The 26,424-nt window shown below is 35.7% G+C and overlaps 1 protein-coding gene across 2 annotated transcripts in view; it reads left to right on the forward strand.

Annotated features, from left to right (window-relative positions):
* Positions 1-26,424, forward strand: part of ipo11 (importin 11) — a 170,283-nt gene that overhangs the window by 135,593 nt on the left and 8,266 nt on the right. For both annotated transcript variants that reach the window (XM_016291746.1, XM_016291747.1), the window contains exons 25-29: positions 1,785-1,880; positions 1,997-2,110; positions 5,404-5,525; positions 12,706-12,801; positions 13,869-13,953. In XM_016291746.1, coding sequence (XP_016147232.1) covers positions 1,785-1,880; positions 1,997-2,110; positions 5,404-5,525; positions 12,706-12,801; positions 13,869-13,953 — 513 coding nt within the window. The remainder of the gene's footprint in view (positions 1-1,784; positions 1,881-1,996; positions 2,111-5,403; positions 5,526-12,705; positions 12,802-13,868; positions 13,954-26,424) is intronic.

The raw sequence follows: 26,424 nt of genomic DNA on the forward strand, positions 1-26,424 counted from the left end.
TGTGTGTGTGTGTGTGTGTATATATGTGTGTATAATATATATATACGTATATATATGTAAATGTAAATTTATTTTATGTAATATAAAATATGCAACATCTATGGAACCCTGTGCACATGCTGTTTTCTTTCTATCTGCATAAACTATTTATTAGTAAATGGAAGTCAAGACTAATTGTAAGTGAGCCTCAAAACAGTAAAGTGTGCTCAGGTATCTTTACATTTTGTTTTCCTGTTTCTCTTTACGCTTTGGAAGAGAAAGTGGCGTAATTCCCGCAGCAATTCGGGAAGGCTGTGCCAGCTCAAGCTTTCTACTCCATCATGGCTGTAATCCAGACACATTCATTTATACATGTTTTTTCTAGATTACCTCTGAAGTCACTTAAGTAAGGTTCTGCTCTATGTGCCAGGCTGTTTGTGCACCAGCAGCTTGAAGAAGAAAAATGAAAACCATAGCGCACCTTGAGGGAACGGTTCATCCTGCATCCTGTCAAAGTGAGGTTGGAATAGGAGGGTAATGGCCTTGGGGGGCTGCCAAGATCCCTTCTTAAGCCAATGCATAGTTTGACAACAGAATTCACACAACTACAAGCTCCTCTTCCCCTCTTTCAGAACAGCTAGGCAGTTTCAGATCATTGAAAATTAGTTGGTTGTGCTCAAGGTCAGAAGTGTGCAGCAGGGCTGTCTGTGTGATATATATAAAATATTTATGATATATTCGATTTTGCTGGGGATATAATATTAAACAGAATTGTGAATTTCACAGTAATTTAATGTGCATTTTTATTTGCCCATTTCATTTTCGAAAGGCCATGCCAGTAGGCTTGTCCCAGGCCTTCTCCTTCTCGATTCATGATGATGGTAAAATATATTAATAGAGTCCATGTGGTGTGATTCCTGCATAAAGCGAGACTTAAACAACCACCATTGTGCCCTTGAACAATTCATATATGACCCTGATGTTCTGTTAGGATTTGATGTCTTTCTTTCTTTATTTAGTTCTGTAATAATAATAATAAGTAATTTCTAAATGAATCAGTTTTGGGATCTAGAAAAAATTATGATAGATTTGATTACATTGAATTATTCCCATTTGAACGAACCTAATCACTCTAAAATGTGATATTGCCCAAAAATTTTCTTATAAAAAATATGTAGATTATATGTATGTATATATGCCTGTGTGTGTATATATATATATAGATATACAGTATATTTATGGCTGTAGACATTTTTAAAATACCAATAAAAAGTTGCTGTTTATTTATGCCATATATTTATATATTTTATAAATATTATATTATTGCAAAAATACACTTATATTGAATAAAAAATACATACATTTTTAATAACAGTACAAAAACATTAATTAAAAGCTTCACCCAAGCAGTGTGGAAACCATGTTTTTAATGTTTTTGCAGAAAAAACCTAATACAGTAAGAAGGTTATGAGTTCACACTATGGATAAACAGTGGAACATCTAACCGAGGGATTTAAAGATGAGCGTTCAAATCACTCACCACCAGCTTACTGCCTAGAAGATCCTTCAGCCTTTTACTATGGTTCAGCTTGTATTTGTCATCTCTTTACGGCTTTAAAATTAGTTTGATGGACAGCAATCCTTAAATATGTTTAAACTGTTTGATTTCTAGCGATTTTCTTACATTTTGAGTACATGGAGATTTTAAGCTGTTAAACTTTCCATTTCTACTCATGCCCACTGTCAGGTGTTGTGGTGTCTTGTCTGAAATTATCATTAATTCTCTTTCCTTTCATTTCTTGCAGGTTGTTGAAATTGCCATAAAAGTAAGTCCTGTATTGGGCTCCCATATGTTTCAGCCTCTTCTGCCAGCTGTGTTACGGGGGATAGTCGAAGGCGAAGTGAGTTTGAACACTGTACAGTCTATTATAGCAGTCCTACTCCACTAACCTAATTTCACTGAAAAATGCTGTTTCCAGTTTTTAATGTTTACATATACTTGTGTGTTTGACTGCAGAGGTATCCTGTGGTTATGTCGACATACTTGGGCGTGACGGGTCGGATTCTCCTGCAGAATTCAGGCTTTTTCACATCACTTCTCACTCAAATGGCTGTGGAATACAACCAGGAGGTGAGGGTGACTGCCAGGCCACCAGATAGAGCAGTGTGTTGTAAAATGACTGGTTTGTTTACTTTGCTACACTGCTTTTTTTTTCAAAGTTGCAAATAAAACAAAAAAATTATTGGAGTATATTTTACAAGAAAATACAGTTTGGTACATCTACTTCTACTTTCTACTAAGTTTCACTTTTAATTTGATGTTATTTGCGGTTTCTTTGTAATTATTTTTAGAATTTACTAGAAGTTCCTGAGTCAAAATAGTTTCACCACTATTGTTTCAGTGTGTGTATAGATATTATTATAGTTTTATATTTTGAATTCATTTTCAGTTTAAAGTATTTGTAATTTTGTGTTTTTTCCATTTTTGCAATTTTTGTATTATATCTGCAGTTTTTATAAGTTTTAGTTTTTTTTATACTTATACTTTTATACTATACTACATCTTATTTCAGTTAACGTTCATTTTAATTCAATTAAATAAAACAATTAAAAGTTTTAGTTTTAGTTAACTATAATAACCCTGATATATAATATATAAGAAATGCGACCCTGGAGCACAAAACCACTCATAAGTAGCACAGGTTTATTTGTAGCAATAACCAATAATACCTTGTATGGGTCACTATTATCAATTTTTCTTTTATGCCAAAAATCATTTGGATATTAAGTAAAAAAAATCATGTTCCATGAAGATATTTTGTTAATTTCCTACCGTAAATATATCAAAGCTTAATTTTTTATTAGTATTATGCATTGCTAAGAACTTCATTTGGACAACTTTAAAGGACATTTTCTCAATATTTAGATTTTTTTGCACCCTCAGATTCCAGATTTTCAAATAGTTGTATCTCGGCCAAATATTGTCATATCTTAACAAACCATACATCAATGGAAAGCTTAATTATTCAGCTTTCAGGTGATGTATAAATCTCAATTTTAAAAAATTGACCCTTTTGACTGGTTTTGTGGTCCAGGGTCACAAATACTAAACTTTGCCCAATAACCAATACAGCAATATATTGTGCATCCCTTACAATAATAGTATATTAATAAAACATTAAGCAATAAGTTAGGGTATGCCATGTTATATTGTGAATATAACGGCTGAATATCCACTTTAATAGTTCTTATAAAAGCTGTTTGAAGATATCAGCCAGAAAGTCATATTGGTGCATAAATAGGGATGTAATGATTCACTCTACTCACAATTCGATTCGATTCACGATACTGATTTCACGATTCGATTTTCTCATGATTATTTTTTAAACAAAATTAGATTTACGACAAATTATAAATGAAAAGGTGTCCTTTTATTATTGCTTGGACAAAATACTGCACATTTCTTTGTGAAACTGAAATATGTCAAATAACAAAACAATTGAAATTTTAAAACAAACCCCAAATCTAATCAAATAAATAAGACAAAAGAAACCTCTTCATATAAACAAAGGCTTTGCTTGTGCTCTTTCCATTCAAAATTAGCGACAACCACTGCATTTGAATCACAATCCAAACAAAGATGCTGAATACATGCAGCATGAGCAGTTTTTTCAAATCTAAATTAGATTGTATAATTAGACATTTTAAAACAAAAACAGAATGCTCTGACTTTAGTTTTGTAAAACAATATTACATAAAACATCTGCACGAAACAAAGACAGCAGATGGGCTGAATGAGACGCAATTTCACTCTGACAGCAGGTGGCGCTTATGGAACAGCAGCGATACATCGTTTCCTTAGTTACCGCTGTAAACAAAGCAGCAAGGCTGCTTTAATATGCATTATACTGAGACGAGATGAAAAGAAAATGTTATCTAAACTTTTCTAAAGACAGTTAGTTCCCCTCAGAGATACGTTCATATAAACACCGACCCCCAAATGTATCGCGATTTGTTTAAAGGGGTCATATGATGCTTTTTTAAAGATCATTATTTTGTGCATTTGGTGTAACAGAATATGTTGACATGCTTTAATGTTCAAAAAACACATTATTTTTCAAATACTGTACATTATTGTAGGTCCTCTATGCCCCGCCTCTCTCAAACGCTGTGTTTTCTACAAAGTCCCTCCTTCCGACAAGTGCAGTCTGCTCTGATTGGCCAGCTGACCCAGTGCATTGTGATTGGCCGAACATCGCAAGCACTCGTCGGAAATGTAACGCACCTTACCATAATCGCCAGCTTCATCTTTCAAGATAAATGTAAAGACAGAGCCTGAAAGGGGAACAGAGTCGCGTGACAGACACAGTGATGAAGCTGGTATGTGTTAGATTGTATAATTAGACATTTTAAAACAAAAACAGAATGCTCTGACTTTAGTTTTGTAAAACAATATTACATAAAACATCTGCACGAAACAAAGACAGCAGATGGGCTGAATGAGACGCAATTTCACTCTGACAGCAGGTAGCGCTTATGGAACAGCAGCGATACATCGTTTCCTTAGTTACCGCTGTAAACAAAGCAGCAAGGCTGCTTTAATATGCATTATACTGAGACGAGATGAAAATAAAATGTTATCTAAACTTTTCTAAAGACAGTTAGTTCCCCTCAGAGATACGTTCATATAAACACCGACCCCCAAATGTATCGCGATTTGTCGGTGAATTGTTACATCCCTGTGCATAACTAATTGCTTTTATGGTTTTAATCAAAATACTCAAGCTCACATGCCTCAGATGTTGGAGGACTGAACACAATTAGAAGACAAAAAATCACCTCTTTTCCTGATACTTTTTATACAACTGCTTGTACTGAAACTGTTTATACTATTTACCTTCATGTCAAGGTCAAATACACTGAAGCAAAAAATCATTAACAAACAAAAAAAGCTCCTCAAGCTTGGCCTAGTTTTCTTCTTCTGTGCTGCGTATCTTTAGTTGGGTTTGTGGGAGCTGATCGTAATGTAATTTGGTCCCGATGGACCCAGATGCTTCGCGAGCCACCCACACAGCATCATTCCCTTTCAACCCTGGGCCGTATCTCCCCACCAAATAATTGAACTCATTTGCACTCTTGTAGTCTCAGCATATATCAGTATTCTCCTTAATTTCCTCAATCCCAGAAATATCTTTCCTGCTGAGACCCCTTCATTATTTACAGTATCAGCCAAATAACTTCAAAGATGGAGGTTTTTATATATTCGCCCTGTCAGGCGGCTCGACTTACCCTAATGTTTTCCTCTTATCTTATGAAGGGTGTATTAATCTTGTTCCCAGTGTGCCTCGCTTACCTGTGCACGGCTAAATTATAAATGAATCATGTGAACGAGATTGTTTATCATGGTGATCTCTGCTTTCTCAGGCAGACCAGCTCTTGGGGAGTATGATTGAGATGTGGGTGGACCGCATGGACAACATCACCCAGCCTGAGAGGAGAAAGCTCTCTGCCCTGGCGCTCACGTCGCTTTTACCATCTGACAACAGGTTCGTCATCTTATTAACACCTGCAGGATCATCCTATCACATTTGCATGCAAATATCTGATGTTTATATAGCAGCAGTCATTAGCAAGCTGTACAAAGCGATAACATTTATATAAATCATTTGACATTCACCTCAGAGACCAAGCAAATCAAAAATCACTTTGTAATGGTGACTTGCCGGGAGAAATGGCTTGTTGGTTTTAGCTACGTCAGTAGTTTGGATGTCAGCGATATCAGAGTCATTTATGTTCCCATGCCTCACAATTCAGTTTTTTTAACTGCTGATATAATAGACCAAGCAGAAATAGCAACATCTATTCAAGTAATGGCAGCCAGTATACGTAACCAGTATTAAGTATGAACTTTGCCAAAATAGAGTGCCACAGTGATATTTCACTTTTTTTTTAATGGCCCTGATTCTAGAAATATTTTTCCTATTAATTTTCTCTATAGGCTTTTATTATTATTATTATTATTTAAATACTCAATAAACAGTGAACAGCTAAGCCATGTAAACAGTTAAGCTATGAACCAAACCATCTAGAGACGAAACACATACACTTATGATTTGAATCATAGAAGTATTTGAGAACCAGAGAAAAAAGACAAAGGAACAAAATGGTATACTTCATGTCTTTCTTGAGGAAATGAGGTACTCACCCTTTGATGCATTGCAAATAAATTTATTCAGAAACAATTGTACAATCTGTAATTTGACTATGAAGCTGAAATCATGCTGATGTTTCCACAGAATCTCAGAGCTCATGATAGGTTTGTTTTAAAAGCTTAAAAATAAACCCTGTAAAAAAAATTCAACCTATTTCAACTTAAAAACATAAGTTCAAGAGCTGCCTTCATTTAAGTATAATCAATTGGTTGTGAATGTCATTTTGACTTAAATTACATTAAGCAGACTTAAAAAAGCAAACTGAATTTCATATAACTTATAAAAACAAGTCAAAATTGCTTATTTTGATGTGTTAAAGTAATATAAAAACTTAAGTTGACGTGATTAACTGATCATATCTTTTTTCCCCCCCTGTACAATGTACAGGAAAGTTTCAGTTTTGGGATCTTTATGAGATTTTTACTTTCAGAACCCTATTATTCCACTCTCTTGTGGTTCAACCATAACTCAGGTAATTTCTGTATTAAGGTGTGGGCACATTTACACATTTTTGCAGGCGAAATTCAGTCATTTCAGTAGGAATCCACGCAATTGGGAATTTCTCATGAGGGCGAAAGATTAGACCACACAAATTTTGCAGCGGGTTGAAGGTGGCCACACAGATTCGCCATGTTGACCAACAGAACGCTGCTTGGTTTGAAAGTGAGCAGTGCTTTCTATATTGCTACGCTATTGACACTAGACAATAGACTGTTTTTGTTCACAGAATTTTACAAATTTTAATTTCACACCATTAGTCTTAAACATACAATAGCAAAATGATCCCAAGTTTAAGAGCAACATTAAAATATGGTCATATAAAAGTAATTTGTTTGATAATTTTGTTGGTTTTAGAATCTTTGATTTTAAGTGGGAAAATAATCCCTGCACACAACTGATACTGTTTTTTTTTTTTTTGCTCTCAAAGGTGATACTTTCTCATAAATGAGATTCTATTGTGAACAATGGTAAAAATAAGGATCTCTGCAGAATAATATATTTGCTGGAGTCACTTTTCTTTTCAATCTTTTCAACTCTGCATACATCATTCTGGCAGTAACGTTGACACTCAAAAGCACATCATTAAGGGAAGAGATGCACTTGTTTACCTCCACAGCACACACAATGTAGTGAATGGCAATAGGTGGTAATTTGTATGATTTTTTTTCTCTAGGAAACAGAGCATCCTGCACTGCAGACATCACAACATATTTTTATGCGATTTGGCACAGTGATTAACAAGATATATTTAAATTTCATGTCAAAAAGTTTGCTGACCCCTGCCACCTTAAAGACCAGACCATCTGTCTGGTCATGTTGTTTTTACATGTGCAGACTGTCAGGGGAAGAGAAATGGTGGAGAAGTTCATGATTGATGCTCCTTTACATTTCTCATTACAATATAAATATTCAGTCTGGCATGCAGAGACACTTGACCATGTCTCTGCATGCAGGCTCATGTTTTTTGGACTCTTCCTTTTCTCAAGGGCAGCCGGTCGTCTGCAAAGTATTTCACGCTCTGGATTTATCTGATCTATTGTATGCGTCCACATTTTGTATGTATGTATCTGTCTGTATATGTGCCCATTGTGAAATCTTGTATCATGGAATTGCGTTCAGGACAGTGAAATCGATTGCGGTGCCGCAGCAGGTCTGTTGTCACCTTATTTCATTGAGACTGATCTTATGGGTCATTGTTCTATGAGATCAATATTGGCATCAATACCAAAGCCCTTCGTTGTCAGTCTCCCTCCCACCCAAAGCAGTGATTAACTGGCAACAATGACAGCTCCATCATGGCCTTGTTTTCCTTCTGCGGTTTTCAGGGCTTTGCTGTGATATACAGGAGAGGCTTCCCATGCAGCCCGAGTCTTGAGGGGGAGCGGGATAGTCATGCATTATCACGCTTGTAGAGACAGCCTGGATCCGTGAGCGATATCTCTGAGCCTTAGTCTCTGAAGCGCAGATGCACAATGTTGTTTTCTCCATTATTGCCACATCTTGCCTTCTGCTCGAATCCAGTGTCAGAAATGAACTTTTCCATTACTTTTTCAGGGTAGGGCTGCACAGTTATTATTACGTAACTGTTATTGCAGTTATAGCTATTACAATTTAACTGATCATGAAAAAATGTATTCTGTTTAGAGCTACTGTCAGATGTGTTTTGCTTACAGTGTTTTGCAACACTGTAAGGCAAAAGGCATCCATTCAATACAAAAGTATTTATGTATGTTCTATAAATCAGCCTTAACAGTTGTGATTACAATATCAAGAGCAATAATCAGCAGTGTTGATATTTTCATAATTGTGGAGCTCTATTTCAGGAGCTTTTTTTTTATAATTAAAAATTATGCTGTGAGGCATTGTTTGTCTAAAATACTTCAATTTAATACATTTATTAACATATTCAGTCTGAATACTTAGATTTGAAGAGTATTGCCTATAAATTTAAATCACAGGGTGTCCGCGGGGTCTTAAAACGTATTAAAAGTTGATGAATCAATTTAGAGAAAATTAAAGGCCTTTAAAAAGTATTAAAAGTCTTAAATGCCATTTTCCAAGGTATTCTATTTTGTATCATCTTTTCATTATGTATATTTGTCCGAATAGTGGGTTTCTGTGTAGTTTATTTATGAAATCCTGCTAGATTTGACGTAATCTGTTACGGCGCTCACTGACTGGCTGCGCTGCTGCGTGATAACGTGGGGTTTGTTGATCCCGCTCTCGCTGAATTTCTGACCATTACCGCATGCTCCCATCCGCTCCTGCGATTTTTATGCCTGCTCCCGCAAACATTCTAATATTGTATATAATTTTCTCACATCAGGGTGCCGCTATCAATATGTGAGGTATTTAAATCCCTTTTGAATGATCGCTTGCAGTCACAGTTCACTTTCACGATTTCACGATCACGTGCACACTGTGTAAAGGGAGCGCATCTTACGATAAAAGATATTTGTCAGTGAGCTCGGGATCTGTTGAGGAGCAAATCCTCCAACAATCTTGTCAGTTATCTCTCCTAACTTTTGACCCGTGATCAGTCAAATCTGACTTCTGCAGCTCGTGTTGGATGCAGGGTTGTTGTTGTTGTTTTTTTTCACAAAATTGGGCTGCTTTTAAACTGTTGCCATGGGCTGATTTTCCCCAGTGGGTTAAAGGTTTGAAATATTGCATAAATTACATCCAGCTGCCTTTGGAATAATGATGTTGGAGTTTGCCAGAACATTTAGACAGTTTAGAGCAAGCTGCTTGCTTGATTACAATTGGAATACATATTCAAAAGAATGCCTAGTGGATTGCACGATGTAGACGGAGGTTAATTTAATGTGAATATCAAGTAGCGTTGCCATGAGATTCTGCTCTTTAAAAGGATAGTTCACCCAAAAAATTAAAATTCTAAAATCCCATAAGACCTTTGTTCATCTTTGGAACACAAATTAAAATATTTTTGATGAAATCCAAGAGCTTTCGGACCCTGCATAGACAGCAAGGGAACTACCACGTTCAAGGCACAGAAAGGCAGTAAGGACATCGATAAAATAGTCCATATGACATCAGCGGTTCAACCTTAATTTTATGAAGCTACGAGAATACTTTTTGTGTGCAAAGAAAACGTATTCTCAGTGATACTGTTACAGATTTCACATTGCAAAAGGGTGTTGACTAAGACACTGTAGCTAAAAAAAACCTATTGTTAATTCTAAAGGTCAAAAGTTCTGATGGTCAAACATCATGAAATACTGAATTATGATTTTTTTTTTTTTTTTTTTTTTGGTGCATGAAAACTTAACTAACATTATAAGAGAAAAATATGATTTGATTTTACAGTAGTCTTACATGAGTGCAATTCTTCAAATATGTATATCCTGTAAAATCTTTATTTTTATTTAAAAAAAAAAAGGTTCTGCAAGTTTAATTGTCCAAAAGTGCTGGTTTGGTTGTCATTATGTGTCATACAGGCCTCTTTTTCAGGTCCAAGCAGTGTGATAAGAAATCTTTAATATGATGCATCTTTGATAGGCCGCTAGTGCAGCTCTTGTAGCTCTAATATTAGTGGGTTGAGATAAGATTGCCCCCTACTCTGTATTATACTACAAAAAAAGCAATATTAAAGCTGTAAACTTTATTAAATATATAGCTGAGTAGATATTTAGCTAGCTTTGGTGTTAGCCAAGTTTGCTTGTAACTGGCTTACAGGGTGTCTTCAGGCAAAACGGTAATTGGCTTTTCATAAATTCTAATATATGCTTAGCATGACACATTTTGAGTTATTCAAAACTTTTTTCAGTCATCAGTTTTGAACGGTGAGCCATATGCAATACAGAGAATTTTACTTTTATGTATTACAGGCGAATGAGAATGCAGATAAAATGAAATGAGCACCTCGTTTTGGATTAAGGAAGCACTCAGTTCCCCAATACCAGGGTGCCGATGGGTGATAGGGAGGCACATGTCATATCACAATCGTAATATCATACCACACGTCTTTCTTTCCTTACCAATTTCTTGTTATTAAGTCATATCAGCTGTGCCCCTCTCCCTTAGCAGCTACAGTACCTCATCATCTTCCTCTATTTCACCAAAGCAGAGATGTGATTGCTGCTTCAGAAACGGTATCGATTAGTTCATTTCACCGAACAATGTTTTTGAGATTTAGGACTGACGTTCCTTATCTGGCTTTTCACCGAGTACTGCATGTGAACAGATCCGAGGTGGAGAAAGAATCGTTACAGGGTTCTAAGTGAACAGTCTGGGATCTTGTCTGTTTCAGCTCTGAGTGACGAATGAACCCATTTGTATCAGACATTGGGGGGTTTATATTGAAGACCATGATGAAAAGGACCGAAAACAAGAAATTTGGCCCTGCCACACTAGGGCTGTCAAAATGACTGAAAAACTAAATTCAAATTTTCTACTTAAATATTATCAATATTCGAATTTAAAAGGCATAATTTCAGTTTGGGGGAAAAAAGCTTTTGGCTTCTCTCCTGAGGCCACAAGAGGACACATCGAGCAAAATATTATGCACGTTTCTTCAAAGCGTAATAAAATAACACAACTATCTTTTGAAAAAAAGTGCATAATGTTTAAAATAATGTTTACAAAGTATATATAATTAATAAAGTTGCTTAAACAATTAGAAGAAAAACAGCACCATGCATGTATGTATAGTTTAATACAAAGGACCGAAAAACCAATCACAAAGAGTACTTTCTTCATTTAAAAACTTGAGATACAGTGGGATGGGGAAAAACCGCCATAACGTCTTTAGACATGTTTTTTTAAAAGTTGAACTTGCATTAATTTTACATGGCTTTCTAAATATACCGCTCTCTTGTGCGAGACGCGAGTGCAACGCTGATAGATGTTCCTCTAGAAAATGTGATAAATATGCATTCTGTGTGAACGGCTTGGTTTCAGTTTTGACTTAAACAACATCATCTCCACATTGATGCTCTCGTTTTCTGCAATATATTAATTGAACAACATAGCAGCGCCGCATCCAGTGGGTTCAGCTGGATAGACTAACAAAAGCATTCAAATGCAATCAATGACACATACATCGTCATCGCATCTCGTGTGCCACTGATAAGGTAGCCTGACGACTGACGCAGACCTAAAATTCGAATGCTAAAACGTTGATGGATTATTTTTTTTAATTCGACGAATATTCAAAATTCAAACTTTTTTTTGACAGCCCTATGCCACACATTATAGAAGAAAATTGTGTTGGGAAGTTCAACACCATAGGATGTTTTCATCGTTAAAGGGATAATTCACCCAGAAATGACAATTATGTCATTATTTACTCACATGCGTGTCTTGTATTTCTTCCGTGGAACACAAAAGGAGATATTTATAGCTGAATGTCCAAGCTGCTCTTTTACATCTGCTCTCATACAAGTAAAATGAATTGTGACCACAGCCGTTAAGCAATATTTCCAGTGAATAATGATTTAAATTTCAGACTGTTTCTCACACAAACCTGCCGTATGGCTTCAGAAGACACAAGTCTTATGAATCAGGGTTATTATCATTAATTAAACATTTTATTAAATTAAAATTAAGCTAAAATACAGTATAAATAATAAACTAACTTGTTTCAGTTAGCTGGCAACACTTTTTGACGCGCTGTCAGACTGACAGGTGACTGCTTTTGAACACTCATGTGTGTATTTGCTCACATGCAAAGACGTTTCTTTGTTGAAATAGCTATTTTGGTGTGGTAATAAAGTTTAATTTAGAAATACTAGAAGACTATTGCTTTTATTTTGTTTACTTTTTAACTAAAGTAATGCTTTGAACAGCATATTTCTTTTCAAAACGGATGCTGAGTATTGTGAAATTTCACTCGCTTTGCTTTCGACTACTAAAATTACCACTATGACATCCCTGCTCACAGGCTTCTGAAGACACCCTAAAACATCTTTCTTTCACCGTGCTCTCAGAGTGTGAATGATGGAACGATGTGTTCATTCTCTGAATAACGTTTTCCCCTGCAATCATTTTTCAGCGTGATCCAGGACAAGTTCTGTGGGATCATTAACATCTGTGTGGAGGCGCTGCACGATGTTATGACGGAAGACCCTGAGACGGCTACCTTCAAGGAGTAAGTTTGATTCTCTCTTTTTGATGACACTTCTCCTCCATAGAGGTATTTTGTCTGCCTAATGACCTGGAAAATGGTGGACAAGGGCACACACTGTCATGACAAGGTGTTTCATGAAACAAATGCTCAGCATTAGGAGAAGTGATTGTGATCTGTCACAATGTTTTCTGCCTTCTTGTTACACATTATATAGTATCAAACCATGAAAATTATTTAAACACACCAATGTAAAGGTATATATATATATGTATATGTATATATGTTTGTGTGTGTAAATATATAAATGTATATATATAGACTTCAAATCCAAAAGCCTCTAAGTGCCATCTGAAATTTTCTTCTAAAAAAAATAGCATTTTTATCAGGCTCCTATGTTTATGTTCAGTTATTTCACTTTAATGGCAACGAAAAGGTCCTGTTCATTGCCAATAAAGTGAAATAACTGAAAATGCAAATTTTAGAAGAAAATTTCAGACGGCACTTAGAGGCTTTTGCATTTGAAGTCTTTATATACAGTGGGTACGGAAAGTATTCAGACCCCAGTCATGAGGCCTTAATTTTATGTTCTGTGAAAGTAAGGGCCCCATTATGTGCCATCATGTGCTTATGTACTTTACCATATGTCTGCACATTCCATTCTCATACAGATTTTTATACATGCAGGCAAATACACATGATTATAATAGTAGAATAACTTAACACATAAATGGCTATATTCACATTGATTATACTTGAATAATTTATATTTTGATTAATTAAAATCTTCTATAGGTGCAGCCAATATTTCATGACTTCAGGATATGGTGCTATACCCTTAAGTTTACCTCCTAAGGCATTTTATCATTTCCTGGCAGGATGGATGCACAACCTTCCTCATACATACTTTAGTGGGGTGTCAAAAGAGTATTCATAAATGGAGTGAGAGATTACACAGCTGCTGGAGAAAAGTGGCACATTTTAAAAATGAAGTGTAACATGAATGTAATTTCTCTACTTTGCACTCGCTCTTTTTACACGCACACGTTTCACGACCTTACACACACTCTCTCTGGCTGCCTGTCCTCTAGCTGCATGCTGATGAGCCACTTTGAAGAGCCAAAGCTGACAGATGACGAGGAACCCCCAACAGAACAGGACAAGAGGAGGAAACTGGTGAGTGTTTTACCCCGGCTCAAAGGTCACAGGTGTTACACGCTCCTATTGATGACACATGCCTCCAAAATGGCTGTTATTGATGAGATCTAATGGATGCTGGTATAGTACATTACAACTGATTGGACAAATTGAATTGACTGCATTGCTACTTCAGTTCACAAACTAACAGGTCAAAAAGTGTTTCATCTAAAGAAATCAATTTCTCATGATCAAGATTGACGATCATCCTACCTAACATGTAGGGGGTTAAAGGTTCAAATTGTTCGTGTGCCGCTGTGGTTCTTGCACATTAAATACCATGTATGCATTAATATAGGTGCACCAGTTAGATTAATTTGAGGCCAATATCAGTAACTGCTATTTTAACAATATAATCTTGATTGTATGTTTGCGGTTTCTTTACAGAGATACAGAGAATTACTGCATTTCCTCACAATTTGTACATACAATTTATTTGGTTACACTAAGGTCCCATAAGCTAATGTTAATAAGTTAATATATCAACTAGCATTAATTAACGAGCAATGCAGTTGTTACAGTATTTGTAATCTTTGTTAATGTTAGTTCACTGTTTTGTCAGAAACAAAACGCCCATCGCCATAGTTCCATATTTTGAACGCACAATAGAAAATATAAACATCTATTATTTATCATATTTACAGGTTGTGGTTCAGTGGAGTCAGCTGGTCCAAAATAAAGTGGGTACTGAGCCATCTTTCAAGAGCAAGTGCTTTGTGAATCCCGCATTGAACTCCCCGAGATTATAGAAGCAGTCGTAAGTAAAATGAAGTGTTTGAGGGTGGGTCAAGTCATTCGCGGCCAACCAACATAGAACACAGGTGGGCATTATGCAAATGTATTACCCCGTGATGTGTAGCCATCATAAAAATGGGATTCAAAGTCATACTGATGGCTCGTTTAGGCTGTTCAGAGTCGATTATTTCATTTGGGAGACTAACTTTATTTATCGTGCACTTTCAGCTTTACAATTTTTACATACAGCTTCATTACACACTGCATGAAAGGCATCTGAGTGCCGGGTCCAGTGATGCAAGACACAGTTGTAGCGATCAGACACGTCTGTCTAGCTTATGTTTACATAGAAAAACAAAGACATCCATTGACCAACAATTAAACAATTGCAGATAGACACCAGCACCTCCGAAATACTGTGTTGATTTGTCTGTTAAGTGCTCAAGTAGACAAAATAACCAAATTATTCATCCCTAATAACTAAACCTCACTCCTACGTCTCCTGAAAGACTGAAATGCTTCAAGTAGGAGGAATGAGATTGTCAGGTTATTATCTAGTTAACATGAGGTAACCACAGATCATTGGACTCAAATAAGCTTGTGTTTTGTTTTGCCTTTACTGAACAGACACATACCTGGAACAGTTCCACATGGCAGTGCACAAAAGCAGCGGTGTATTGAATTACATTACTTTTCCTGCAGAAAGTAGTACTGTGTTCAGAGCCGTTTTGACGGAGCATCGGAGTGCAAGTTGCATTGAAAGAGGAAAGCAATGGAGGAAATGGACACAGCGTGCGATCAGTCCGCACATAACAGGCGGTGGGGTGCCAAACAGTCAGTAGATAAAGTCAAAGAGATGTATTACGCTACAAATCTGCCCTGACACAGGGAAGGTGTAAGTTCCTCCTGGTTAATGATGCACAAAATGGATTAAAAGGAAAAATGTCCTTTTTTATCACTTCTCCCAGCATGAATGCAGGTTTAGATTTTAAAAGGTTTATTTCAAATCATCGGAGCCATTAACCACCAAACTGTCACGATGTTACGGACAGGGTGAAATTTGTGCAGTCGTTCCCGTATGAAATTGGTGCCAGCGACTTAAGACAGCAGGACAGTTCTGGAATAGGGGTCACATTAACCTTGTTTAACCTTGTTTCCAAAACTGGTCAACCTGTCATTGTGTTGCAACTGATGTGCAGTGTTTCTCATTGCCATTATAAAAAGAAATAGAACTGAAATGGTTTCACATTGTTGTTTTATAGGCAGTTTGCTCTCGTTTTTCTCCGGCATACTTTGCAATTTACAATAAAGCACCATAGTTTTTGTATTTTATCCGGACTCAGTGAAAGTAAATATAAACAGTGTAATTAAGAAGATGGTTTTGCTTACATTCTTCATTCATACTGACAAGTATCTTCCAAGACATCATATAGTGTCCCAAGGCTATTTATTTGAAGTGGATTAGTCCGTTCTTGATGACGTGAACAAGATAGGTTAAACATGCCTAATCTGTTATCGTTGATGCTGCCTCTTGCATCAGTGTCTCTGTCATAGTCAAACTCTATACTAAGGCTCATCCCTGCCTCCTTTTTCTCTTGTCAGTGCCTGGCTTCTCTCATTATTTGTTTGTGTGCTTCAGGGTTTGAAGGTCAATCCAAACAAAAATACTGAATCAAAACCGGTTGCTTTCCGGGATGCGATTTTGCATAATGGATCCATCTATTTAATAAGCACATTCCTCTCTGATTTATTGCCCGTGAATTCCAGGGTGTGCCAGATTCAGTTAGCTTGTTAAAAGTCTTTTTATTTAATGCTGCTCTGAGCAAAACGCTCCTCATTTCACACGCTTTTAATTTTTCACTTCTCATTAATCTGTGGTGGGGGGGTTTCCTTGTTTTTGTTTGGTTTGGAAATAATGTGATTGTTTTGAAATTATTGGCACTTGATATCATCTGCATTTCAATATTTTATGGCCTTGTTTAGATCTAGCCTACTGTACTGTTAAAAAGCATTGCAGTCACTTTTTATCAATTAAATGCGTCCTTGCTAAATAAAAGTATTAATTAAAAAATAATAATCTTACTGACTCCAAAACAAATCATAGTCTTTTCTAGTGTTACTTTGCCAGTGGCATTGGCATATTATTGAGATGAATTAAACTGTGAAGGGGTTTTCTTTTATCTTTGATTTGGTGGAATTGCTGTCACTTGATATCATGCATGTCGTGCATTCAAATATTTTATGGGGTGGTTTAATTTCCCAGATCATTAATGTTAACATATTAGCTGGATGTGTTTGCATGCTATTATTGAGAGAATCAAACCCAAATTAGAAACCAACATTTTACAGTCTGCACTAGACAGTCTTCAATAATGTATTCAAATAGCTCAAGATTTTTTTTTTTTTTTTTTTGGAAGTCATGTGACAAAAATTCATTCATTCAGTTTTAAGTAATTTTTTTTTTATTTATGTGACAGTCTTTTATGTTTATTAATATATTATTCTATGATTTATATATTTCTATTTTTAAAAAGTTGTCACCTTAATCTAGCAAACAGTGCATCATTTTAGCATGTGAAAATCAAAAGACTTTACCATTCGCACTGCTTACCTTACGATCATTTACCTACTGCAATTGATAAACAATTATTGTATCCACGTTTTTCTTTCAGGTTAAGTAATTGTTTTCAGTTTGTAATGTCTTGTTTCTGTAGTAGCAGAGAAATGCTAATTTTGACCTTTTGTAATCTCCTGCTTCATGGGTATATTTAGTCTTGAGAATTTTCAAATAAGGGTGTTAAATCTTGAATTTTAATTTCATCTAGACCTTTGAAAAGGCCTGATTAGCTTTGGCTGTGGCTGTGTATCCAGATTATATTTTATGAAATGCTGAATTAATTTTGACACTGTTTCAGTGGATCTCTTCCCAGAATTGATATCCATTTTCGATATGTGAAGACAGATGCACTTATCTTTTGTTATATTGAATTGTTTTATGTACAATATTGCCAGACTTATGCTTACACAGACAATTTGATTACAAGTGGGATCAAAGCTGATCTATACAGGGATACAGTTTTATTGCACAAAGGGTAAAATTGCAAAGTCTTCCTGTCATTAATCTCTCAGTTAAACCACCAAGACTATTTGCAGTCTTATTTTAGTGAACCAGAACTGTAGTGTCCCAGTAGTGATTTTGCCCGTTTCTGATAACACCAGGTGCTGGATTCACAAACATCTTAAGAAGTTAGTTAGAAAATAGTTTGTAAGAATGTTAAATTCTTGAACAACTTCACATCAAGTATAATCATGAGCAATCATTGTTTACATGATCAATAACTGGTGTCGCCTCATATTCATACACTAATATGTATAGTGTTACAATGCTTAATATTTGAATAAACATCTTACTTTTGTGTATTTAAGTCAAGTTGGAAGTTAGTACAATGATTGTCTTAAGAATAAAGACAAAAACAAATTTTTTTGCGGCCGTTCGCATATATTGCATTTTTACATCCATCGTGCTGCTTTTACATAATTTTTTTCTTCTATGTAGACATGCACTAGATGGATGTGTTTTACACATCATTCTAAAAAAAAAAGCATGGCACTCAAGTAAAAAGTTATTCTTTTTTAATAAAACTTCTCTTTTTTTTTTTTGTTTTTTTTTTTCTTTTTCTTTTTTTTGGGGCCACTGCCCTAAGTCTCGCGTTTTTAACCACAAAAATGCATTTTTGAATGGCCTCTTAAGAATGTTTTTTGGGAATTCAAAATATTCTTAACTGCTATTTTTTTTATTTTCTAACTTAAGAATGAAGTTAAGAAAAATTTAGTTCTATTCTATTTTGTGAATCCAGCTCCAGTTATGTTATTAGTTTAACTTAATGGATGAAATATATAACAGCCTCATGACATGTTATTTACCACTGGAAAAAAATGTCTGCAACTCACCGTTTGTGTCATTGATCCCACATTAAACATGCTGTGATTACTAGGATACAACATTGTGACAAGCAGCTTCCTCTCCAAAGGCTACAGCAGCCCCTCACTTTGAGAATTCCCCTCATTATTAAATGAGCCGGTGCTGTGACACATCTGTCAGCCAGAGATATTAAAGTCACTGGCCCAAGTAGGGCCATCCGCGACTCCTTTCACTTCTGTGTGACCCAACAGATTAAAGAAACCCCATTGCTTGTCAAGAAGACGGAAGAAGACCGTGTCCCTCACAGAAGAGGATGATGGTTGATTCTGAATGACTGATGCACGATTTGTATGGGAAAGTGCCGTTCTCTCATTTAGTCCACGGCCTCTTTGAGTGACTTGATGATGCTTAAAACTCTAATTAGAAATTCATGAAGCATGGCTCCATCTCTTTTATCCACTCCCTCACCCACACCCTCATTACCAGCCCAGCAAAGTGGATGCAAAGCACACCATTAATATCATTTAGAGTCTATTTTAAGAGCCAGAGGAAGTGCAAAGCAAGCAAATGTGGCCTTAACCTGGCTTTCAGACAACTTCGTAAGGTGAGGTAGGATTTATTGGCAACTCGGGAAGTAAATTACAGCTGCCCTATCATCCCTGAAAATGTTGATCTACATAAATAGTTGGGTTGACCTTTCCTATTAGAAAATGGATTTATGGATTGGCTTTTAATACCTTACAGTGCAGGAAATGTGCAGTTGTAGTCACTGGGCATACAATTCGCTTTAGGTTTTTGGTTACACTTTACTTGAAGGGGTGTGCATAAGACTGACATGACACCTTCATAATCATGACATGACGCATGTCATGAATATGAAGGGTTTTTATGCATGTTTATGACAACTGTCATTAAGTGTCATTCGCTTCACTAAAAAGCTGTCACTCACTTCAATTTATCACAATCCCACGATGTTCCTTTATAATCAGTGGAGCTCTCTGAACTGCAAATAATATCTTATTTACATCGTCTCCAAGTGTGGCGTTTAGCACTGAGTGAATTCAGAATGGTGGCAGCCCAATCTCTTTATATCTTTATTAATCTTAATATATTATTATATCTTATATTAACCATTTGCACACACGAGCATTATCGGGCTCCGCTCCTCCCGACCGCAGATGCAGGTTCACAAAACACTTTTTCCTGTGTTTTTCAGTCAATTTCTTGACTTTTCCCCACTTACGAACAACACATTTTCGTACACGATAAAAGCTCAGTTTGGCCGATTGGAGCATCCATAAACAACGCAAAACACAGACATTTTGAGTTTCTGCTAGTGATATCCAGAGGTGTCAAGTAACGAAGTACAAATACTTCGTTACCTTAAGTAGAAATTTTGGGTATCTATACTTTATTGGAGTAATTATTTTTCAGCCGACTTTTTACTTCTACTCCTTACATTTTCACGCAATTATCTGTACTTTCTACTCCTTACATTTTAAAAATACCCTCGTTACTCCTATTTCATTCCGGCTTGTCATCGTTAAAAAAAACCTATCCAGATAAATCGCGCCATCCGGATAGAGTGAATTTGACTGTGGTTGGATGAGAAGTATAAACATATACCATTCCGACACCCTATTGGTTTGTATGCGATCCATCGCACCTGCACATGACACAAATCACGTCACACTCCAGCAAGGACATAGCCAGTGTTGGGGTCGTTACTCAAAAAAGATTATTTCTTATATTTCAGTACACATCAGTATTTAAGAAAAAAAATCTAGCTTCATTATATTATGACTATTAAATTATTTTTTTTATTATATTCATAAATTGTAAAGATTGACCTTGTGAAGATAATAATTAGTTCATATTTAGTCCATTATTAAATGTATATTAATTTAGCCAATTAATATTAATGTAATGTATATGAAAAACATTTCTGGCTCATGATATTTTTGACTTCTGAAGGTCAAGCTCTCGGTCTTCTAAATTGCAGAAATCGCACATGGAAATGACATGCAGATGAAGTTATGCATAATAATAAAAAGATGGTGTAATCTCCATTTTAGTTACTTTGGGCAGGAGACAGAATGAGGGTTAAAGTTTATACATGTGTACGCACAGTCTTCTGCTAACTTCATAAACCGAACAAATGTTCGTAAAGTGTGAATAGAGGGTTCTAAATCTGGAAACTAGTGTATGCAAAAAAATATCTTTATATATGTGTATAAAGATTTTTATGCACGAGGTCTCAGGACTATTTAAATGAACATTGATTTATATGTAGAGCATTAGAGACTGTGATTTGTGAGATTGTGTCAAATGGAACTGCAGTGATAGTCTCAGACATCTTTTCTTTTGTGGAATAGACACTTTATGGGCCATATGAGAGAGAGCCCATAATCCAATTTTCTCTAATGGCTTTTATTTTCCAAATGTACATAAATGGATTTTGTTTTTGTTGTTTACTTGAGACTGACAAACCTCTTTTAGGTTAGAAGTATTTTTATAAGTATGTTTTTTTTATTTCTTCTGCAGTCACATCAGTGTCCCGTCATGAATACCAAACCAAAAATGTCTTCCTAATAACTCAAACTCTTACTACTATTGCTACAACTACTTTTATTATTAATCATACGTGTTACAAACATTAATGAGAAGAGGCAAGACTTCTGCAAACTGTGACTTTTTTAAATAATTATTCATAAAGTATGAAAATTGACTCTGCCTCAAATCTCGCTTTGGGCTTTATTTATGAAACAAGCAGAATACATTTCTTTGGATATCATATGTGAAACCATTCTTGCAGAAATGATTACATTCAAATCAGTGGGACAGTTTACAAAAGAATGGATTTATGAATGATTTAAACAGAAATTAGTAAAGTGTTTCATGAATATGGCTCATTGTTTTTCTTTTCTTTTTTACCTCAAAAGAGGAACTGAAAAAAATGACGTTATTAATATTCAAGGGTCCAGTTGAGCTTAAATATAGATGACTGCCTTTACTTTTGAGTACAGTTGACTTTATTGGCATTTACTCATCTGGTCTTCAAAGTTTTTTACTTTATTCATTTGGTAAAAATCCATTAAAAGTTCACAGCAGCTCAGGCAGGATTTCTTCCAGAGGCCTCTCTTGCTTTATAGCACTGGCTTTGCTCAGAATAATACTTCAAAGTTCCTTTTCGGAGTGCCATCTTCTTTAAGCCATCCTTGTTTTTCAACAAAACCCTTCAATTGTTCAAGGTCCTAGTGCTTTCTGTGTCTAACTGCCATATCTAGGTCTCAACAATGCATCGTTTTTATTAGGGATTTAACGATTCACTCAACTCAATTCGATTTGATTCACAATTTTTTTTTTTACAAAATGAGATTTAAGCCAAATTATAAATTAAATGTGTCCTTTTATTTTTGCTTGGACAAAATGCTGCACATTTCTTTGTGAAATTGAAATAAAACACTATAATAATATACTAATATAGCACTTGCATTTCTCTTTTGTTGGTTTTGATTGCTTTTATTGTCCTCATTTGAAAGCCTCTTTGGATAAAAGCGTCTGCTAAATAACAAAATTTAAATATAGGCTAATGTAAGTCGAAAACTTGAGCAAGGCACTGAACCCCCAACTGCTCCCCAGGCGCCGCAGCATAAAATGGCTGCCCACTGCTCCGGGTGTGTGTTCACGGTGTGTGTGTGTTCACTGCTGTGTGTGTGCACTTTGGATGGGTAAATGCAGAGCACTAATTCCAAGTATGGGTCACCATACTTGGCCACATGTCACGTCACTTAAATAACAAAACTATATTGAAATTTTAAAACAACCCCCAAATCAAATAAGTAACACAAATAAAAAAATCTCTTCATATAAACAAACTAAGGCTTTGTCTGTGCTCTTTCCATTTAAAATTAGAGGCAGCCACTGAATTTGAATCATGATCCAAACAAAGATGCTGCATACATGCAACATGAACAGTTTTTAATCTAAATTAGGCTGTATAATTTCGAAATTTGAAGCAAAAACAGAATGATTTGACTTCAGTTTTGTGAAACTATACATAAAAAATATCTGCATGAAAGCTGAGCTGAATGAGACGCAGATTCACTCTCTGCCAGCAGGTGGCGCTTATAGCTTTTCCTTGGTTTCCGCTGTAAACAAAGCAGCGCTGCACTTATAAACTTTAATATGCATTATACAGAGGCAAGAAGAAAAGAAAAAATACCATCTAAACTTTTCTAAAGACAGTAAGTTCCCCTCAGACATACATTCATATAAACTCTTACCCCTAATTGAATCGCGATTTGTTTGGCATCTCAACCGATTTGAATCGTCACATATTTGAATCGCTTTTCAATCGGCTCGCGGTTAATCGTTACATCCCTAGTTTTTATGGTCTTGGAGGTTTAGGTTATGCAGAAGGATTCATGTCTTACAATAACAACCCATTTTGAGGACTTCAAATTTCACTTTTCTTTCCAGAACTAATTGATTTTCCTTAGAGGAGATAATACCCTCTCAAATTCAAGGTCTCTCCTGTGCGAGTGCAGAACATGGTGCTTCCTATTGTCATTTGGCCTACACGTTTGGCAGTAGATGCTGTTTTGTGTGCATCACAATTGCATTCATGGGGATCTTGTATCACTGCACTTTATTTCATCCACTCATAAAAGAATCCTTGTGCGTTTTTATACTACTAATGACGTGAGCATGTCTATAACCCCTCGAAGCTCAAGGATTCTTCTTTGAGCAAACCGAGTTTTTTTTTGTTTGTTTGTTTGTTTGTTTTTTGAAGCTGTCCTGTTGCGATTGATAGATGTATTGATCGTGTTCCCAGGAAAACATCAAGGTTACATCGGATCACTGGAGAAATCTGATTGAGTCTGTATGTATACAGTAATTCTATGTGACTACCAAGGTCACAAGCCCCACCATTTATCTAGAATCAATTGATTCCTGTTTCAACATTGATACTGTAACTATGAGGTCATTCTTTTAAACGCAGCAGCATGATGCGTTTTCCAGCTCAGGGAGAAAAGAGGAGCTTTGTTTGGGACGTCAGAGTTTCTTTCTTATCAGCAGCTGCGTTACAGAGAGACTGGATTTGCTAGAGGTTCTTTTATTAATATTTTATTTTTGTTTACAGCTCATTTAATTTTATTATGAATAACCTCACTTATAACCCTGACCAGCTAAAAAAAAATCACCTTTTTTCTAGCCATGCCATTTTACAGCATCTTAAAGCTCTTCAAAGGTCAAGTAATTAGCATGAAGGGTCAAATGTGTTTCACACCAATATGCTGGAAAAGCTCTTAAAGACAGACTCCGTTTGAAACATGCTGATGTCACCTGGTGTAATTGGGTTATAGTTGTTTTAGTGTATGTCAGCTGTGTGTGTAGTCGACAATGCTCTGTGAAAACTACTTTTCTCAGCAGCGAATTGCCTTTTTTTGCCTTTCTTTTCAGTAGCAATGCCATTTTAAGTCGCAGGCTAGTGTTGATAGATACTGCATTACATTGTGCGTGATATCATGGTACATAAATGTGGTAATTATTCAGTGCTATCTGATGACTTCTATCATGGTACTGTCAAGCTACATTTTTTGGAAGATAATTTTGAGAAACTTGCAGCAGCATGTGAAAAAGTATTTTAGCTGTTTTACAAACTCAGCAACTACTAGCAAAATAGTTTTTCTGTTTTACTTTGTGGATGTTTTTGTTTGTTTGTTTGTTTGTTTTCTAATAAATATGCATACTACTGTTTAAAAGTTTGGGGGCATTCGATTTTTTTTAGGAAATGAATACTCGTATTTTGCAGAGGTGATCTATGGAGAAAAATCACTTTGTGCCCTCCAGCTGCATTTCGGGCGTCATCAGTGACGTCATGTGCAAACAACCTATTGTAATAACATTTCGCAATATTAGTGTTTTACTGTTTTCTTTTGTTTGTTTTTTGATCAAATAAATCAATCCCCAATTTTGCATGTCAGAATCCCCCATTTAAAGCAATTGATCTGGTAAGATCATGTTTGCATCTGGCTCAGAGGGGTCGTGAATGAGCCTGATGCTTCTGGTGGTTGTATTCACATTGAGACACCTTTGCCTGACAGCCATCACAGGTTAAGAGTCAGATGAATCAGTGTGATCAAACGCCTCATGGGAAGATCTGAACGCAGCTGCTGCGAGTACGTTTTCTGTGCAAATGTCTCAGGGAGGGTAAATGTGGAGTCTTGTGTTTTACACCGAGAGAGAGACTGTGTGTTAGACATTTGTCATATTTAACCTTTTTGGAGGATATTACAGTTTGCAGATGGTGGCATTTGGAATAATTAAATCCAAAAGTACTGTGGAAAACGACTTTTTCCTCTTTTTCCGTTATTTTGCATGTGCTGCAGGGTAGTTCATTTAGTGTGAATTATAAGTATAATCACAAAAAATCACAGCTGGCTTTGTTAGTGCTCATCACATTGACAGATGTACGCTCCATGTCGCATCTTAATGTTTTTTAAATAAACATATAATGTATTAATGAGCTGTTTATGTAATATTTACAGCCATAACATTGCTGTTGAGTTTGAATGAAAGCATCAAGTCTCAATATATCAATCAGCAAGTGTCAAAAAGAGGGTGGAAATGACACCATCCTAAATAGATTTCCTGCAGTGTTACATTTACTTAGATTTTTCTAGTCATTTGTTGCATAATCGAGACTGAAGCATCAGGTTAATGTATGCAATGTATGCAACTACAGAATGCTAATTCTCTCTCTCGCTCTGTTCATGTCCCTCCCCCTTCATTAGCAGAGCATTATGTATGTCTTGCATTACAGTATTCAAGAGCGTTACAGTTTGACACTGCAGGAGTGCAGCAAAGCAGATGCATCACCAGAGACAAGAGACCTTCTAAACCATGATTGAATTGTCATAACTACTAAAAATATAAAGATACTTTAAATATTTTAAATTAAATGTAATAATGTAATTGTTTAATTTTAATTTTTTTTTAATTTGGTTGAGGGCAGCAAAAAAAAAAATAAGTAAATGTTTTTTTTTTGTTTGTTTTTAAAAAAAATGAGAATTAGCTCTTTGGTAAACATCATTATTACTATTGCTCATATTAAAGGTTGGGTTTGATCAAATTAAAGTTGAATGACAGGAATTATGCATCTTGCTGAGGAGAGGTGTGCTAAACGATTGGACTTTTTTGCCTGGTGGACTATAAAATGATCAAAAATAGACTTGCATTGAAAGAGGGACCTGAGCCATTTTTATCATTGATAGAGCAGAATATCATGGAGACTACACTGTAAAAAGCTGTGGTTGCCAGAATAATTCTGTAAAAAATACAGAAAACCTGTAAACACATTTACGGCCAAAACCTGTAAATTTTACAGTATAAAACTGTAATTTACAAACAAGAAAATTTGAATATAAACCGGTAAATTCAACAATGGACACTGCTATTAAAATCTGTTTTGTTCCTTTAACATACTGACAACCACCATAATAATGCAGGTGGTAAAAGAGAAAGCCACATGAAGAATCAAAGCTCATCACAAGTAGCTTCGCCACAAGCAGAAGTATCTACTAATATATAGAAGGTGCACAGAGTCATTAAAGCAAACACAAAACATCATCATGGTAACACACATGATACTTAAATAATGCATTAAACTTTCATTAAACAACAGAAGATGTAACATAAAGCCCAAATATACATAACTAATAACAAAAAAACATGATTATTTAAACAAAATACTTTCAAATGTGGAGTGTCATGCAGGGAATTCTGGG

Source organism: Sinocyclocheilus grahami, unplaced genomic scaffold (assembly GCF_001515645.1).
Source record: "Sinocyclocheilus grahami isolate Dianchi unplaced genomic scaffold, SAMN03320097.WGS_v1.1 scaffold276.1, whole genome shotgun sequence".
In the NCBI taxonomy this organism is placed as follows: Eukaryota; Metazoa; Chordata; class Actinopteri; order Cypriniformes; family Cyprinidae; genus Sinocyclocheilus; species Sinocyclocheilus grahami.